Source organism: Aspergillus ambiguus (genome assembly GCF_047715705.1).
Source record: "Aspergillus ambiguus strain CBS 117.58 unplaced genomic scaffold BDV59scaffold_40, whole genome shotgun sequence".
Classification (NCBI taxonomy): Eukaryota; Fungi; Ascomycota; class Eurotiomycetes; order Eurotiales; family Aspergillaceae; genus Aspergillus; species Aspergillus ambiguus.
The window spans coordinates 154,974-171,539 of NW_027395553.1; the positions used below are offsets into that span (position 1 = coordinate 154,974).

General features: G+C 54.3%; 11 protein-coding genes across 11 annotated transcripts; 6 read left to right on the plus strand and 5 right to left on the minus strand.

The window, feature by feature from the left end:
* Positions 1-826: 826 nt before the first annotated feature.
* Positions 827-1,181, plus strand: BDV59DRAFT_186199 (uncharacterized protein). The gene has a single exon (XM_073690984.1). The coding sequence runs from the start codon at positions 843-845 to the stop codon at positions 1,044-1,046; it is 204 nt and encodes a 67-aa protein (XP_073544379.1). The 5' UTR covers positions 827-842; the 3' UTR covers positions 1,047-1,181.
* On the plus strand, positions 1,182-3,024 carry BDV59DRAFT_186200 (uncharacterized protein). The gene has a single exon (XM_073690985.1). It carries the CDS (start codon positions 1,235-1,237, stop codon positions 2,867-2,869), a length of 1,635 nt encoding a protein of 544 aa, XP_073544380.1. The 5' UTR covers positions 1,182-1,234; the 3' UTR covers positions 2,870-3,024.
* Positions 3,010-4,432, minus strand: BDV59DRAFT_186201 (uncharacterized protein). Its single transcript, XM_073690986.1, has one exon. The coding sequence runs from the start codon at positions 3,928-3,930 to the stop codon at positions 3,376-3,378; it is 555 nt and encodes a 184-aa protein (XP_073544381.1). The 5' UTR covers positions 3,931-4,432; the 3' UTR covers positions 3,010-3,375.
* An 81-nt stretch (positions 4,433-4,513) lies between these two features.
* BDV59DRAFT_115955 (triose-phosphate isomerase TPI1) lies at positions 4,514-5,917 on the plus strand. The gene is made up of 6 exons (XM_073686691.1): positions 4,514-4,689; positions 4,756-5,035; positions 5,151-5,225; positions 5,303-5,415; positions 5,468-5,682; positions 5,736-5,917. Exons 1-6 carry the CDS (start codon positions 4,652-4,654, stop codon positions 5,762-5,764), a joined length of 750 nt encoding a protein of 249 aa, XP_073544382.1. The 5' UTR covers positions 4,514-4,651; the 3' UTR covers positions 5,765-5,917.
* Positions 5,901-7,727, minus strand: BDV59DRAFT_186203 (mitochondrial distribution and morphology protein 10). The gene is made up of 2 exons (XM_073690987.1): positions 7,405-7,727; positions 5,901-7,320 (listed from the first exon to the last, which is right to left on the minus strand). Exons 1-2 carry the CDS (start codon positions 7,667-7,669, stop codon positions 6,014-6,016), a joined length of 1,572 nt encoding a protein of 523 aa, XP_073544383.1. The 5' UTR covers positions 7,670-7,727; the 3' UTR covers positions 5,901-6,013.
* A 6-nt stretch (positions 7,728-7,733) lies between these two features.
* BDV59DRAFT_186204 (ribosome assembly factor MRT4) lies at positions 7,734-8,885 on the plus strand. The gene is made up of 2 exons (XM_073690988.1): positions 7,734-7,975; positions 8,039-8,885. Exons 1-2 carry the CDS (start codon positions 7,782-7,784, stop codon positions 8,586-8,588), a joined length of 744 nt encoding a protein of 247 aa, XP_073544384.1. The 5' UTR covers positions 7,734-7,781; the 3' UTR covers positions 8,589-8,885.
* BDV59DRAFT_186205 (U1 small nuclear ribonucleoprotein 70 kDa) lies at positions 8,886-10,953 on the minus strand. The gene is made up of 4 exons (XM_073690989.1): positions 10,558-10,953; positions 10,343-10,470; positions 10,186-10,282; positions 8,886-10,085 (listed from the first exon to the last, which is right to left on the minus strand). Exons 1-4 carry the CDS (start codon positions 10,817-10,819, stop codon positions 9,442-9,444), a joined length of 1,131 nt encoding a protein of 376 aa, XP_073544385.1. The 5' UTR covers positions 10,820-10,953; the 3' UTR covers positions 8,886-9,441.
* A 131-nt stretch (positions 10,954-11,084) lies between these two features.
* BDV59DRAFT_186206 (mitochondrial 54S ribosomal protein mL43) lies at positions 11,085-11,813 on the plus strand. The gene is made up of 3 exons (XM_073690990.1): positions 11,085-11,166; positions 11,223-11,305; positions 11,363-11,813. The coding sequence occupies exons 1-3, from the start codon at positions 11,128-11,130 to the stop codon at positions 11,652-11,654; spliced, it is 414 nt and encodes a 137-aa protein (XP_073544386.1). The 5' UTR covers positions 11,085-11,127; the 3' UTR covers positions 11,655-11,813.
* On the minus strand, positions 11,814-13,288 carry BDV59DRAFT_186208 (putative RING finger domain protein). The gene is made up of 2 exons (XM_073690991.1): positions 12,336-13,288; positions 11,814-12,280 (listed from the first exon to the last, which is right to left on the minus strand). Exons 1-2 carry the CDS (start codon positions 13,146-13,148, stop codon positions 12,134-12,136), a joined length of 960 nt encoding a protein of 319 aa, XP_073544387.1. The 5' UTR covers positions 13,149-13,288; the 3' UTR covers positions 11,814-12,133.
* Positions 13,289-13,644: 356 nt separating this feature from the next.
* On the minus strand, positions 13,645-15,640 carry BDV59DRAFT_116002 (WD repeat PRP19 family protein). The gene is made up of 5 exons (XM_073686693.1): positions 15,566-15,640; positions 15,460-15,504; positions 14,953-15,397; positions 14,422-14,885; positions 13,645-14,354 (listed from the first exon to the last, which is right to left on the minus strand). The coding sequence occupies exons 1-5, from the start codon at positions 15,576-15,578 to the stop codon at positions 13,891-13,893; spliced, it is 1,431 nt and encodes a 476-aa protein (XP_073544388.1). The 5' UTR covers positions 15,579-15,640; the 3' UTR covers positions 13,645-13,890.
* Positions 15,641-15,900: 260 nt separating this feature from the next.
* On the plus strand, positions 15,901-16,468 carry BDV59DRAFT_205139 (DUF4604 domain-containing protein; the record flags this gene model as incomplete). The annotated part of the gene is made up of 2 exons (XM_073694588.1): positions 15,901-15,931; positions 15,996-16,468. 2 exons carry the CDS (start codon positions 15,901-15,903, stop codon positions 16,466-16,468), a joined length of 504 nt encoding a protein of 167 aa, XP_073544389.1.
* Positions 16,469-16,566: the final 98 nt, after the last annotated feature.

Consider the following 16,566-nt stretch of genomic DNA (forward strand, 5'->3'; position numbering starts at 1 on the left):
ATGAAGATAGGCAGTGCAGGCTCCAGGTTTACCCCTCATTGGATGACGCACGTATTCTTACCGACTCGGTCGACGCCATGGGCTTCGTCTGTTAGCGACTCTCCAGCAGCGGTGCCTGTTCTGCCTGTTCTTGGCTGCAGGATGCTGCATCTCATCACTGGCTCAAGGCCAATAAAAATAACAGGAGGCTGTCTCCAATGGAGACGACGTCGACCGCCTTTCGTTCTTGAATCGAATTGAATGGGGCAGTGGAGGGGGGAATCAATTGAAATGCAATATGGGAGCAGGGTAGGACAATTCCATTTGCTTGTTTCTCGGCTTGTCGAATAGCATGCATCGCATCCTTCATAGTATTCATGCGGCCTCGTGGAACTGCACGAGGACGATTGCGCCTTTTTTTTTTTTTTTTTTTTTTTGGCTTCTCTCCCTCTCTCTTTCCTATTAGCCTTCGATCCAGAAAGGATCGGGTCGAATCATGGAGGGTGCCGTCTGACATCTGTCCGCGGTGCATCGCCTCCTGGATGAGGCTGAGAACAAATGGCAGGGGAGCGATAGAGACGAAACGAACGTAGCCTCACCCTCTGCAACGCCCGGGCTTGGTTTAACGCCCCAGCTTCAAGGTTTGCCTCGTGTTGATGGGCGCTGAAGGGCAAAGGGCAAAATACCTTCAAAGAACCAACGTGAGCTTCTCCCATCTGCGCCAGCGTCCATCCATATCATTGGACGGTGGAGGCTGTTGTGACCGGCGGGCGTTGTGAGTCTGACTTTTTCCGAGACTGCTAGGCATAAACCTAATGGCAGGCAGACGAGCAGGGGTCTGGTCATTGTGCAACGCTGTTTTGATGGTTTTATGTGGAGGGAGAGAGGCCCCTCTGCCTATCCCATCTCGTGGAGGGAGGGGGTCTATGTATATCAAGCCTTCATTCCCCACCGCGCTTGGATATCCAGTCTCCTTAGTTCTGTTTCCCTTTTTCTCTTCATTCTTCATTGTTTATCATAATATAAAATATAAAAAGTCGAAAAGTATTGGTGGGCGTTGTTACTGAATATTCGCACTATATAGGTATCCAGCTCCTATACTAGATCTATATCGTCTACCATGGCGGTTATCAACCAGAATCTCCCGCCACCCCCTCCAACTCATCATCCCCCGCCACATCAACAGATGTATATGGGGGATATGCCCCGAGTGATCCATAGTGCCACCCCCGCCCCCGCACAACTGGTCGATGATATGGCTCGGCTGGATGTCAACGCCGGTAGATACACCCCGGGTCGAGGCAACCGAGCTGCAAAAGAACCGATCACGGTCAAAGATGTCGGGCCTGATCCCCGTTCCGTCTTCTACTACGACGGGTATACATTCTTCAAGTCGGATGTCCTGCCAGGCCAGAGGTCTACCTGGAGCAATGTCGAGAAGAAGCGCATGCATTTGTCGCAGGCCGATCTGCACCAGATGGTGCAGAAGCATAAAAAGAAATTCTCCGCCGCATCCCAGTATCAGAACCTAACCCGGGCGAAACGCACCGCGGTGGACGAGTTGATCGAGGAGCTCCGACAGAATGATCCCCGCTACGAATGGACCTGCGTGTACATCAAGGAGTCAGAGAAGGCCGTCAAGGGCAAGAACTCGCGCCGAGGGGATTATGAGACCCTCTCTATGGATATCATCCTGTCGCGAAAAGCCGTCAATACGGGATCATACTCCAAGACGCCCCAGCCGGTCCAGGTGAGTTTCGATACCACCCCCAAGGGTCGGGATGGCTTCGCCCCGCGCTTTGAAGATCCCATGATCAACCACGAGCCTCATCGGTCGATGAACAAGCCGTTTGAGAACTGGCCCGCCGGGCCCGACCCCAAACGGACGTCCCATCCCATGTTTGGTCAAGTTCCGCAGCAAGTGCCTCCACAGTTCCATCAGCAAGGCCACCCTGCGGGAGGTGCTCCCCCAGTCAGTCAAGACCAATGGGCAGGAATTCCTGCCGGCATGCGTCCACCGCAGCAACACCCAGACATGATGAATGGCGCACGCGCCGGGGGGCTTGGACACGCTCCTCCGATTGAGGTCCTGAACGGGAATAACCCCATGGCGGGCAATTTACACCAGCAGGGGCAGGGCTTCCCCAATGGTCACCACCAATTCGGCCCCCCTGGTAGGGAGAACGTGCATGTTGCTGCGAACATACCTCCGCCGCATAGGGGACCACCGCAAGCACCAAATCCGCCCATGGACGCAGAGCACGACTACCTCATGGAGTCCAGCAGCGCGGGTGACGCGGAATCCATGCTTTTTGACGACCCGGAGGAGTACAGCTCTGCAACGGAAGGGTCCGATGACGATGGACAATACGTCGAACCGTCGCACGCCCGCTGGAGAGGCAGTCTGTACCGACAACACTCGTCCAAGTCACGACGAGCGGAATCAAGATATCGCACGCACTATCGCAAGCAACCACGTAACGCCAACAATGACCCCAAGTACGTGCGCGCACCGCACGGAGGTGCTCACCCTGCACGGTACCCGGATGGCTATGTGGAGGTGACTCCAGCGGACAGCAGAAACCCACTGCGTCGGGTCCCGAAAGGGTATCCTACTCGGGCGGTTGCTCGGCTCACCCGGGATCGTCCGAAAATCGTGCAGGAACCAGTTGTCGTAGCCGACGACCTGGCTCTGGTTGGTAGCTTGGGTGAGAAGTACGACAAGTTGCGGATCCGCCATGATATCCGCGATCAATTGTTGGATGATCGTGAAGCGAGGGTGAAGCGTCGGGAACAGATGGTCGAAGAGCGCCAACGCATGCTGGATGAGTGTTATTTGGGGAGATGTATGTCAATGAGAGAGCCGGGGTATTATCATCGACATTACTGATGTATTTTTTTTTCCCTTTCTTTCCTTTTCTTTTGTTTTGGTCGTTGGTGATTCCTGTACTTGTTCTATGGAGTTGGGTAGGATACGAAGATGTATTGTAACGATGAACCAGACATCTATACCTAGGTAGTACGTTATGACTGATATATGGAGACCATAATAATCACGATATAATAGATGTGCCTCCCTTGCTGCTCTACTGAAAAGTCTATCAAGTGCACGCTACAACTCTTTCTTTGACATAAGGGCGTTAAACCCCCTATGGAGCGTTTCCATCATTCCAGCATCCATATTGTTTTCGACGAACATGTCGACAAGGTCCGTAAAGTCCGGTTGCTCACCTCCTCCCGCAGCATTCCATATTTCATGCACCGTTTTACGCAGAATCGCATCTCGGCATCGAGGGTTCATCCGCCGCAATGACTAAGTTTTTTTTTCTCTGTAATGAGGGATACTTGGCAGGAGGTTTGCTTCACATCCTCTTCTCTCCAGACGATGCCTTGCCATTATGCCATCATAGATGTTACGGTAGTAGGCGAGATATTCGGGCGAATCTTCCCACACACATTCTGGTTCCTCCCATGCTCCATAAGCTCTTTATATTCGTACATAGCCGGATCCCAGTCGCGCGTGAGCCACCCAGGATATCTCTCGTTGCCAAGAGTGCGAGGCATCGCAGCCACCCCATCCCAATCGATGATACCTCGGAGCTCGCTCTCTTTTGATACTATGAAGTTCTGGATGTCAAAGTCTGCATGGGCAAGAACGAAGGGTTCCATCCCACTGGGCTCAGAGCATTGCGAGGCCCTTAGGAACCGGTTTCTGTTCGGAGTGTATGTCGAGCACACGGGTGTAGTATGCTTTCGGATCGTTGGATGGGCACGCTCGACATATATGGGGTTGTCATCTGGATCTTTATGGACAAACCATCGGTCAACCATGGCCTTGTGGTCAACTCGTCGCGTAGGTCCGATATCAGATGGGTTTCCATCACGCCCAAAGAGAAGATGGCCGCCAGCCCGAAATAAAAATCTGTCCGGCTGCACCACTGCTGAGGCCATGCTTTCGAGGGCGCGAATTCGGCGTGAACGAGTGAGGTCGGGGCTGGCGTCATTCAGACGGTGTCTAAACTAGATGTTATATAGAGGGAATCCAGAAACGAAAGTCATGATAATGTAAGGGCATCCGAGAGTGTTCTGCGTGGTTGAGGAGAAGTCCAAAACATCCGGAAGAGGAATCATGGTCTCGCCCTTCGACAGGCGCATTGTGTTCGCCTTAGAGGTCATGGCGGAGGCGGACAACTAACCATTTGGCCACCGTGCCGTCAATTGGGATTTTCGCGATCCAACGAAGGCCGATATCAAAGTCCAAGGGGAAGAGTACATGGTAAGATCCGTACAGCGGCTGGTCGACGGAGGGTTTCGCATTGGTGGCTTGATAGCGTGGTTGAAAACGCCGTAGAGGGGCGCTCGCAAGGAGATGCAGCTGCTCTCTGTCAAGCGAGGAGAGAACTGCAGTGAACAGCTCTGGCCGTTCATCCTCCTCCACCAGGTGGTGGTGTCGATGGACGGGCGACCCCGGAGAAGGCTTATCGATAAGCCGGGTAGGCATATAAGCGGCTGCCCCGCCAAAAGCCTTTCCTTTTCGTCATCGTCTTTTCTTCCGTCTTTTCCCTCCTCTTCCTCTCCATTCTACCTATCCATCACCCTCAATCTGTCGTCCCTCTCGCGTATACTTCATTCCTCTCTTCGTCAATTCCATTCGTCCAATCGTCCCTTCAAAATGCCTCGCCAATTCTTCATCGGTGGTAACTTCAAGATGTGCGCTGTCCCCTCCCCCACCATACCTTGGTATACCCCCAATCGCTAATATTACCCCTCCTATAGGAACGGTACTGCGGACAGCATTACCTCCATCATCAAGAACCTCAATGATGCTAAGCTCGATCCCTCTTCCGAGGTCGTCATCTCCCCGCCTGCCCTCTACCTCCAGCTGGCCCGTCAGGCCGCCAACGAGAACATCGGCGTGGCCGCCCAGAACGTCTTCGACAAGCCCAACGGCGCCTTCACCGGTGAAATCTCCGTTGAACAGCTCCGTGATGCCAAGATCAACTGGACCATCATCGGTCACAGCGAGCGTCGTGTCATTCTGAAGGAGTCCGACGAGGTATGTTGCTTGCCCCTCACTGTTTCCCCTTTGGGTAATGCGTAGCGCTCCACGTCACGGAACGGGAGACTAAACAACCCAAAAAAGGGGACATTGCAGTGCTAATCTTTTCCAGTTCATCGCTCGCAAGGTCAAGGCCGCCATTGAGGGCGGCGTTAGCGTCATCTTCTGCATCGGTGAGACTCTTGAGGTAAGCGTCCCTCGTTACCCCACATCGTCGACCATCCCAGATGCACGAGGAACAGATCCCTTCTAATGCTGTTACAGGAGCGTGAGGCTGGCAAGACCATCGACGTCGTTACCCGTCAGCTCAACGCCGTCGCCAAGGAACTCTCCACCGAGCAGTGGGCGAAGGTTGTCGTCGCCTACGAGCCCGTCTGGTATGACTTCACCCCCTTCAAAAAATGATCAATCCCTGCTAACCTGTTCTAGGGCTATCGGTACCGGCAAGGTTGCGACCACCGAGCAGGCTCAGGAGGTCCATGCCGCCATCCGCAAGTGGCTCACCGAGACCATCTCTGCCCAGGTCTCCGACAACACCCGCATCATCTACGGTGGTTCTGTCAGCGAGAAGAACTGCCGCGATCTGGCCAAGGAGGCCGATGTCGATGGTTTCCTCGTTGGCGGTGCCAGCTTGAAGCCTGCCTGTATGTGCAGATTAATCCCCCTCTGTGTGTCGCTTTGTGTTAACCTCTAGCAGTCGTCGACATCATCAACGCCCGTCTGTAAATGACAGGGCCAACGCCTGCAATATCCCTAGTGCCTGCGCCCTCGCAGGCATGGATGTAATCCAGATATGAATTCCCTATCTAGTCATGAATCTAAAAGCTTAAATTGCGTCACGCACGTTAGAGGTGTCTCGGGGTCTGCGCTTGTTAAAAATCATTGTAGCCTGGATCAGAACTCAATGCATTATATACAGTCATCATTTATACAAATACATACAGACATCAATCACCTTGGAAATGCCTTGTCTGTTCACGAAGAGTAAGACACCGACACACCAACCCCACGCCAATATGACGGGCCAGCATTGCCCCCGCCCGAACCCTGCGCGCCAGCACCCCCAGCCGTTGAATTGGCCCACCCCGACGACGAGAACGAACTCGGCCCCAGCCCGACCCCTGCACTGACGAGAAGTTCCTTGACCCGGCCCTCCCAGAGGAGCCGGACATTCCAGGACTGGTCAACGCGGATCTTCAAGACCGACTCGGTGGTTTCATCTTGCGCGGGTTCGGATGGGGTACTGTTAGTCGGAGGGAGGGGCAGTGTGGCAGCATCGTCCATCAGGCGCAGTTTGCGCCGGGCCCACTCGAGTCCGTCATCTTCCTCGTCGGCGGGATTCGGTTTGCGCGATTGCCGCCACAGCTCACAGCCGGCCACCATCTCGCTTTCCCAGCTGTAGACATTGAACCCAAATCGGGAGCTAAAGGAGAGGTTGGGAGAGGCGCGCAGCGAGTACGTTGTGGATAGGGAGCCCATGATCGGGGTCAGGGTCAAGGTAAGTGTGTAGGGAAAGGTGGAGATCGGGGCGGAATTGGTTGTCGTAGAAGATGACGGGGAGGACGCCGATGCGGAACCATCGGTCGCCGCGGGCAGAGTGCTGAACCTCAACCCAGTAGACATTCCCACCAGCGACGACACGGGGGAGTAATAGGCCTCTGCGCCGGCGGAGAGGAGCGACAAGCGCGGCGAGTTGTCTTCTGCAGGGTTGCGCGGGTCGGGACCGAAATTCCAAAGCCCGCGCCAGCCGAACAGGCCGCTATCCGTGCTGAACAAATACTCGTTGCTGTACTTCCCTGTATCGTGGGAGAGTTGGGTGAGCAGCGAGGCCTGTGGTGCCGATTTGGATAACGGAGGTCCTCGCGTCGAACAGACGGCGAGAGTGAGCTGCATGGTCGGGGAGATGCGACGGAGGAAGAGCGCATTGAGGGTAGTGGGTGGCGGCATATGCATGGTGGCATGGAGTAACGTCGCCTTTTGCGCGAGAGGGGTCCCATTGTTCTTGCCATTCGTCTCGGTGCCATTGAGCAGAGAATCCCACCCCCAGTTATCTACCGGGACGACGGGCGGCTGGACTTGCCTATACCCGGGAGCGAGTTTGCGGAGGGGTATCAAGGCACTTCGGCTGGGAGTATGGTCGAAGGGGACTGTGCTATATAAATAAGAGACGGAGCCATCGATTAAACCAACCGTGCCGAGGGTGTAGCTAGTTGCGAAATGAGGGGTGGACAGGGATGACAGATGGACGCGCAGACGCTCGGGAGTCTTGAAATCCAGGAGAGCTATAGCAAGGGTTAGTTAGCTTTTTCCATAAAGTGTCTTAACGTGTCTTCGAGTCTCTGCCTGTCAGGCTGATTCGGACATACACTGTGCAGTGGCCGTCAGCGATGAGTATGAGTTGTCGCGATTCCAGTTCGTGGCCTCGGCAAATCCGAGCTGGATATACTCCATGAAATCGAGCATCTCGAGGGAGACAGAGTTATACCAGCGCGATGTAGCAGAGACCGTCAACGCATGGTGGAGAGACGAAGTAGTCAAGTAAGTCGAGGTGGAAGGTTGTTGATACTCCGGACGGACGAGGGTGAAGCTGCCTGCCCCATGAGGCTTAGCGGCATCGGATAAGCCCCGCATCAACGTTCCTCCGGCTGTTATCAGCGAAGAAAAAAAAAATAGGTGGATTTTGTCTCCGAGAAAGATCGCATTATCAAATCCTCTGAACCACAACACTCTCGTCCTATTCACCATGCCTCGTTCCAAGCGTGCCCGCGTCGTTCACGAGTCCAAGACCGCCAAAAAGTCCCACAAGGAACAGACGAGGCGGTTGTATTCTAACATCCGGGAATGTGTCGAGAAATATGAGCATCTCTTCGTTTTTGGCGTCGACAACATGCGCAACACATATTTGAAGGATGTGCGCACGGAATTTGCGGATAGTCGGTGCGTCTGAACCCCATGTCAGGATACGGAGATTTTGATGTGATATACTAATGGCGGTGACAGTCTCTTCTTCGGCAAGACGAAAGTCATGGCCGTCGCTCTTGGTCACAACCCCGAGTCCGAGGCCGCTCCCAACTTGCACAAAATCTCGCCGCTACTCTCCGGAGCAGTGGGCCTGCTTTTCACCTCCCGCGACCCAGAATCCGTGGTGACCTACTTCGACAACTTCCGTCCCCTTGATTTCGCCCGTGCCGGCACGGTCAGCACCCGCTCGTTCACCATCCCCAACGGCTTGGTGTACTCCCGTGCTGGAGAGATCCCCGTCACCGATGATGAACCCGTCAGCCACACCATTGAGCCCGAGCTGCGCAAGCTGGGCGTCCCCACCCGTCTGGTGAAGGGGAAGGTCATGCTCGAATTGACTGATGACCAGGAGGGGTACCAGGTCTGCCGGGAAGGAGAAGTGTTGGACTCGCGGCAGACAACGCTGCTGAAGATTTTCGGTGTTACCAGTGCTGAGTTCCATGTCGAGCTTAAGGCTCACTGGACTCGGGACACGGGCGATGTCAAAATCCTGGAGTCGCAGGGCGGTATGGAGGTCGACGGGCAGTGAGAACTGCTTATGGGTAAAGAAAAGTTTCGGTGTTTCCCCCTCATCCCCCTGTCGGCTTTCTTTCGATGAAACACTTGGGCATTCTGCGGCGTTTGGTATAGGCGCTTTCATTAAATTTCTTTTCTTCTTTCTATCTTCTCTGTTTCTGGGCTCTCCTCGTTGTGGGGGCTCGCGTTATCTGGTTGATGAGCGTATGACGAACATACATGAATACTAAGCCGGAAAGAAAAGTCTGCCGTATATATCCTTCCTGGAACGAACGGCCTACAGAATAGCACAGAATAAAGGATTTAAACGCTTGCCTTGATATACAATGGTACGAAGATTCCTAGCTTTGGTCATTGCTGCTGGAAACCTTACCTGATCTTACCTGGGCGTCCTGGATTCCCACTGTATCCCGAAAACAAATGCTGACTACCTAAAGTACATACTTACCCCGTAAAGCGTTAAAGCAGTGGGAAAAACAAAGACCAGACAAGACAGGGTGGAGACACATGGAAAAGAGAAACCAGAGCGAGATAAGAAAAATGGGATCGCAACGCAGACGGGTAGTGCATCGTTCCGAACGTCACAATCGAAAGAGTATACCCACGAGACGGAAAAGATGAAACAAACGTCCTCCGAGAATTAATCCTTCGTAAGCCCGATCCGTAAAAGGGAATAGATGTCTTGTCTTTTTCTGTGGTAAGTAACCGTATTGGGCCCATCAAGATAGGGCTCAGTCGCTTGGCCTCGCTTACCCATCGTCGCAAGGGGGAAAAGAGAGATCAAAGAAGCTGAGCATACCCACCAGCAAACCCTTTTCTGAATACTGGAATGGGACACGAACCCTCAGACGATTAAGCGGCATGATTCAGTACCTTCTTTTGGCGCGAGGATCATCATACGAGTCATCGTCATGGTATCTCTTTCGTCCATGATCCTCACGGCCTCCATGCCGGTCATGGCCGCGGTCCCGGTCGCGGTCCCGATAACGGTAGCTATCCCTGTCTCGGTCACGATGGCGGTCACCGTCACGGTCCCGGTCATGGTAGTCTCGTCGGTCACGGTCACCATATCCGTCTCTGGGTCTGATAGGTTCACGGTTGCTGCCCGTGGCACCCCGATCACGGTCGTATCTTCCACCACCGTATCCGCCGCTTCGTCCGCCGCCAGGGCCGGAAGGCGCGTTCGGCGGAGCCTGTCCACCGAAGCCATTGCGGCCACCCTGATATCCAACGCCTCCACGAGGGCCAAACCCGCGGTCACGAAAGCCTCCCTTGAAACCTCTTCCACCGTATCCACCACGGAATCCGCCACCATAGCCTCCAGGGCCCGAAGGAGGGCCGAACGAGCCGGGCCCAATCGGGCGGGAAGGAAGGGCTTTGGTATATCCACGACCACCGAGTCCACCACCGAAACGACGAGGCTTCCAGCCCTTCACGGTGCGGCCCCGCTCCACGTCAACCAAGACCCGCCGGTCTTTGATGCGAATGCCGTCTGTTTCCTTGTAGGCAGCTGTAGATCAGACGAAAATGGCAATGTTAGCAAGCAGGTCGCAGCATGGCTTGAATGCCAAAGGCCCAGGCAGAGAACGGGCGCAGCGCTATATCTATACCTTTCATATCCTTTTCACGCTCGTAGACGATGAAAGCATATCCCCGATGTGCTTTCTTGGAACCCTTGGGCGTTACATTATCCTTGACGATCCGGATCTAAACGTGTCAGTGGCACATAGGGGTTGGAGTCATAGGGGGCGCTCCCAGGATCATTACCCGTTCGATAGGGCCAAAACGGCCGAATTCCCGTTCAAGATCAGATTCCTTCACGTCGTAGCTCAGTCGTGCAACAAAAAGGGTCTTGAACGGATCTCCTCGTGCTTGCGGGTCATTCGAAGGTTCATCTGTTCCGGGTAAGCATGATATACACCGAGGCTGTATTTCGCAGAGGAAGGGAAGAGAAGAAAATAAAGGGAAAAAAGGAGACTGACATTTCTCAATGCCGTCCGTCAATTGTTTGTTCAACCGCTCTTTTTTCTCAACCTTCTCGCGCCACTTGCGCTGGATCCAGCTTTCGGTGGCATTATACGGGATCTCCTCTTCATATTTCTTGATCTCCGGGAGAAAGTCCGCAATACCCCCGATGGTACTTTTCTTGACATCGTCCGGCGCCCGGTCAAGTGGAGTCACATAACGCAGGGGAGGTCGAGGCTGGAAAAGCGCGAGAAGCGGAGGGGGGAGCTTGTCCGTCATCTTGGGGGTCCAACCAGGTTGGAACCGAGAGGATGATTACTTCGTAGGCGGCTATTAAATTTCCAGTATCGACATGGAGGGAGTGTTGGTGGTATGCTTGATCACCCCAATAGTGATGTCTCAAGTTGTTGTCGAGATTCGCGTTCCCTCGCAAGCTCACTTGGGTTTAGGCGGGTGAGTAGCCGCCAACCGCGCTAGCCGAGACTGACGCGGACCAATGACAGGAGGGATTGGCGCCGCCGCTGAAAAAGAACATTATTGTTCCCTGGCCTGTCGGAGCTCCCAGGTCTACACACAATCACACAAAGATGCCAGTACAAGGGATCAAAGCAGTTACTACCGCTCGGGTATGCCGTACTCTGGTCGAAGTCGATGAATACTGATAGCTAACTCTGGTTAACAGAATGGCGTGGGCGCCTTCATCCTGCAATGCAAGCGCCTCGACTTTCACTATTGCGATTGGGCCGGTAGTTCGCGCGGGATGGTGTACGTGCTCTCTCCGGATACCTGCTCCCTGATGCTAACGATTATACTCCTTGGCAGAGCTTTCCTGAAGCACTCCCTTCCGTCGTTCGCCAAAGCCAACCCTCAGATTGAAATCCGAGTGTCTCCGCGACCGCACAAGCACCCCGTCATCAAAGGCCACTATATCAACGGACGCGAAAAGGCCGTCTGTGTGCGCAATCTCGAACCGGAGCAGATCTTCAACAAGGCGAACCTCCTGAAAGAGGCCAGCGGCGAGAAGCTGAAGCGCACGAAGAAGCCTGTCTCGAGCATCAACGAAAGTGTCCGAGGCATCTGGTCTCCGTACCACGGGGACACCAAGACAGTATGAAGCGGGAGTTTTGTCGTTAGAGCGGTGTTATTCGGGATTGCGGTCCTTCCGACTCGTTTTCATATTATGTATTATGGGCCTACTTTGTTTTCTTGTTTGATCTCTAGGGTGTCTCAAGGCAAGGCTTTCTGTTATTAAAGGGTCTGCATCACATGTACAAAATGCATTTGCTTCGGAGATATACGACCAGTAGGGAGCAAAGTCCGCCGAGGGACCCGTAAGAATCGTAAGAGAAGTACGATAGACGAAAAGGCAGCGGGCAAGCAAGCCCGACCCATATACACCAACACCAAATTGAAAGCCAAAGTAGGGATGCCAGGAAACCTGCAAAGAATGAAAACACCTATCCGCCGAGACCAATGCAGTGGGGGGTATCGAAAGAGTCAATGGAGAGTTATCGAGTAAGAAGGATGTAGGGCCCAGCCAAACACCGCTATGCACGCTTTACGCCAGTTCCTGTGAAACGCAGGGCAGTTCCGTCAGAGGTAAATTTGAAACATGGCCCGCGGAGCGCTGATGGGCTTGCCACAGCCGTCCACGAGACACTTCGCAAAGGGCTTAACCTTCGACGTCGATTTCTTTGCGTTGGATTTCGATCGGTTTGTTGCACATTCACCGCAGTAGACCTGAAGCCCACGAGTTAGTCATGACATATGCTGAATACAGTGAGGGAAGACGAACATGTCCGCACTGTTTGGCCACCCATATTTGTCGTTTGGTTTCGTCGCCAGTACCCAGCTCGGCGTCGCAGTTTGGACAGCACACGATGTCCTCCTCTCCAACGGTCCTCGTAAACCCGCCGGGAGGGGGACTAGGGGGCTTGTATGTGCTTCGCCTTCGATCTGGAGTGATCCCCGGCACTGGATAGTCCATGCCTAATCCATCCATACCGCCCAGATCGAGAGTAAGGTCCACTGCGCCTTCTCCCATATCGCCGATCCAGAACGATTCAATATCTCCAGGTTGAGGGCCGCGCCACCGGTAGCCTTGTGTTATACTCCCTCCTCGAGATGCATTTCGGGGAAAATATCGCAGCATTTGTAACATGGGCCCCATGAAGCTTCGACGGGGAGGCGGTGGCAACGGCGCTGGACGAACAGTAGAGCCGACAAACTGCACTTCTGGGCTGCTGGAGAGGTTCTGCGGGCGTTGGGCCGGCTGGATATCGTCGTCCTCATCCTCCAAGTCCACCACCTCCGTCAAGATGTCCCTCGGAAATCGGGGCGGTCTTTGTTGTGGACGGGAGGCATGGTCCGATGGGGGCGGATGAACGGTCTGAGGGGGAGAATCGGGATCGTTGGTGAGATCGATAACTTCGTTCTCCGGCGGAGGAGAGGACATGATGGGACGACGAAAATCGTAACCATCCCCGGGGTATCGGATGGTTGGCAAGGAAGAGCGTAGTTCGTGAGGCTGAGAAGGTCGTGAAGAGGACGGTTCGCCGCTGGGCTGGGACCGCTGGGGATGGCTGGACTGAGAAGATTCCGGGGGCATGTCTCGTCGGGACCGCTGCAGCTGACCATCAGTACAAAGAAGGAACCTGGTATGGGCCTGGTACGAGGGAGATGGTACCCCGCCCTAGATTATGAGGCGGTTAGGGATAAGACGAACCTTCCGTGGCCGGGCGGCCACAAACTCGACGCCAGGGTCGTCGCTCATATCAAAGGTTAAATTGGGCGACCAGGGGGCGAAGGGAAGAAAGGGAGGAGGAGAGAAGGAAGAGGCGAAAGAAGGGAAGGCCAACGCCGCCGGAGTGGAGGAATTGTCTCCGGAGGTGGAGGTCATGATTAGTGAGGAAGAGAGCTTTGAAGAATGGGTCTGGGTCCCGAGTCCCCGTCCGGGTCAGAAAGGCCTTATGACATACGGTATACCACTGTTGGGATTCGACCAAGACGGAGGAGAAAGAGGAGGAGGGGTTTTGCTCGTGTCGGGTTGAATATCTGGTCGGGCGCCAAATCGCGGAGAGCTGATGAGGTGAGGTTGAAGTGAGCATCTCAACGCATGCGACGTAACACTTTCGCTATAAATAAAAACCAAAACACCAAAAAGACAAGAATATATTGGAATAGAACACATAGAAACTCATTAACTGCTCATCTGCTTCTTTATTCTTAATTTTCTACCATCCTCGGCCTGATAACCTGCAGAACAAGACAATATGAACATTCCTCAACGCAAACGCCTAAAGTACAACAGACAAGAAAGTAAACCCTTTGGTTTTGAAAAGGTATCATGATTACTGTGCTTTCAACACTGTGACAGCACCCTCTTTATCCAACGCCACAATGCTCTGGGCTGCGGTACCCCATGTCACCGCTGTCGCCGGCACTGCACTCCGCAGAGGCTCCGACCAGGACTTAGCGGCCTTGGAGAACTGCTGGACCGTCAGCCCGCTAGGGCCGGCGGCAAGCAGGAATTGTCCCGTGTAATCCCAGCTGATCGACTCGATCTGACTACCCGTCTCCAGCACCTTGGTCTCCTGGGAGCTACGAAGGTCCCAAATCGAGATCACCGTAGAGTTGTCTGCCACGGCAGCCAAGAAGGTTCCATTCTCCGAGAAGAAAAGACACTTCACAGGGCCAGGCATCGCGTAAGTGGCGGCGAGAGCGCCGGTCTTGACATCGAAAATCTTCACCTGCGAATCCACGCCGCCCGCAGCGACCAGATGGCCATCTGGGTGGAACTTGACAGAGAGAAGAGCTAAACAAACGTCCTCGTCAGTAAAAAGAAGGGTTAAAAAAAAAAAAAGGATAGCGTAGGGACTTACAAGCGTCGCTATAGGTCTGCGTGATGACCGAGTTCGTCGTCAAATCATACAAGACATAGCTCTTATCGGCTCCAACCGAGGCGACAATATCGCCGGTAGCATGGACCGCAAGGGCGGTCGCAGCACCGGCATGAGAGCTGAAGCTGGCGACTTCACTGCCATTCTCAAACACCTTCACGGATCCTGTAGACGAGGCCACGACGGCTTTCTCACCCGCCCACACGGCATCGGTAACCGGACCATCTACTTGAAGCTGTTGCAAGACCTGCTTCTGGGACAGGGAGAAAATGCCAGCGACAGCGTCAGCTCCTCCCACGAGTGCAAGATCCCCAGAGGCATTGACTGACAAAGCCTTGCCTCCAGCCGGGAGGACCTTCGCGTTCTCGGTCGGCTTGTAGGCGGAGATGGAATCGGCAGTAGCCCATCCGTCGGGGACGGGACGCTTGCGACGACCCTTGGAGAGACTATTCCCGTCAGTATCGGTCCTATCCAAAGGATAGATTCAGAGTCAATATACGCAGGTGAACGTACGTAGCTTGTGTGCTCTCCACCCGGGCGAGGACAGCCTCAGGAAGCCCGGCCGAGTCCACCTGCATAGCCTCTCCACCAGCAGCACCAGCTCGGCTCGCGCCAACCGTAACCTTCGACAATGCATCACGAGCCTCGTCTCTTTCCTTCGTCAAGCGAGCGATCACCCGGACGGCGGCGTCATGTTGGTACAGAGCGGTACTCAATTCCTGCCGGGTCTGTGCCAGAGTCTGTCGCAGGGTGTACGTTTCCAAGGCCAGGGCATCCCATTCTTCCTGGAACACGCTGAGGAGGGAGGGAATGGAGGTGAGAGTCGGGGGACGGGGCCGAACAACGCGCTGGGCCTTGACGTCGATCAGATCGTCCGTCGAAAGTTCCTCCCCATTGACGGGATCTTTTCCATTCTCGGCGATGTAGGCCTCAATGAGTCGCTTCTCAAAGACACTGCCTACAGGGAAAAGTCAGACCAAAGCTCCTAGGGGATCCTTTCTCCTCGAGATTGCAACATACCGCTCTTAGGCGAGACGACGGGCACCTGAGGGGCCTCTCCCGAGACTGAAAGGGAAACTGGAGTCAGTCCTGAAGCGATCAGTGAGAAGCGAGCGGCGACACTTACTTGCGCACAGCATGGTTTGTGTCTAAATGGACAGAACGGGGATTGAGAGGGTCGAAAGCGAAGGAGAAGTCGACGCGAAAGCTCAATGCGGGAGGGACTTTTCGTTGGCCCAACTGGGTTTAGCCGCCTCGCTGATCTAATACGTAAGAGTCTAGCTAACCTGCCTTAATTAGGTAGTAACTAATCACCACAGTGAAAGCGACGCTGTACACCTCCATCCTCCTCTTCCATCTCCTCCATGGCCGACTAGTCTCGCTCGGTTTCATATTCATGTGACTAGATCGTTCGCCATGAGATTCTCCCTCCCCTGCATCTCTCTTCACTAAGCTCCCGCCATGTCCTTCAAAGCCAAAGACCTCTCCTATGGTCCGTCCCCTTTTCGCGCTGCGCATCGCATTCGCGCTGGTCCCTCCCACTAATCGATGAGAAGATGCCAAGGAACCGGCCTTCCTCCAGCGACTCCGAAACCAATATGGCGGTACTGCCGGACGTCTGGAACGCCCCATGACACGACCCCGGAAACCGAAAGATACTCACGTTGATGACGACGAACCCACCTATGTCGACGAGGCGACCAACGAAGTAATCTCCAAGGAAGAATACGAAGCTCTGGTACGGGCTGATGATCCATCGGAAGAGAAACCGGCGGAAGGATCGGCCGGGGATGGAGAGTCTTCGTCTCAGGCGACGAAGGACAGGAACCCAGCAACAGAGAAAGGAGCCCCTGTATCGAAACAGGCTATAGCGGAGATTGGAGGGCCCAAGAAGCGAAAACAGGCCAAGGTCGTGGGTGATGATCAGCCTCCCGAAGAAAGCGAGGACACCCCCCGGAAGGACACTGGATCGCGCAAGCCCAAGCAGAAGAAAAAGAAGATCAAGCTCTCCTTCGACGAAGAGGCATAGATCGTCATAACAGTTTCGGGTATTTCTTGGAAGCAATTTGCGGCAGATGGAGTGGGCGCATAATCTCCTGGCCGGCGTAGATACTTGTAGACCTGCGC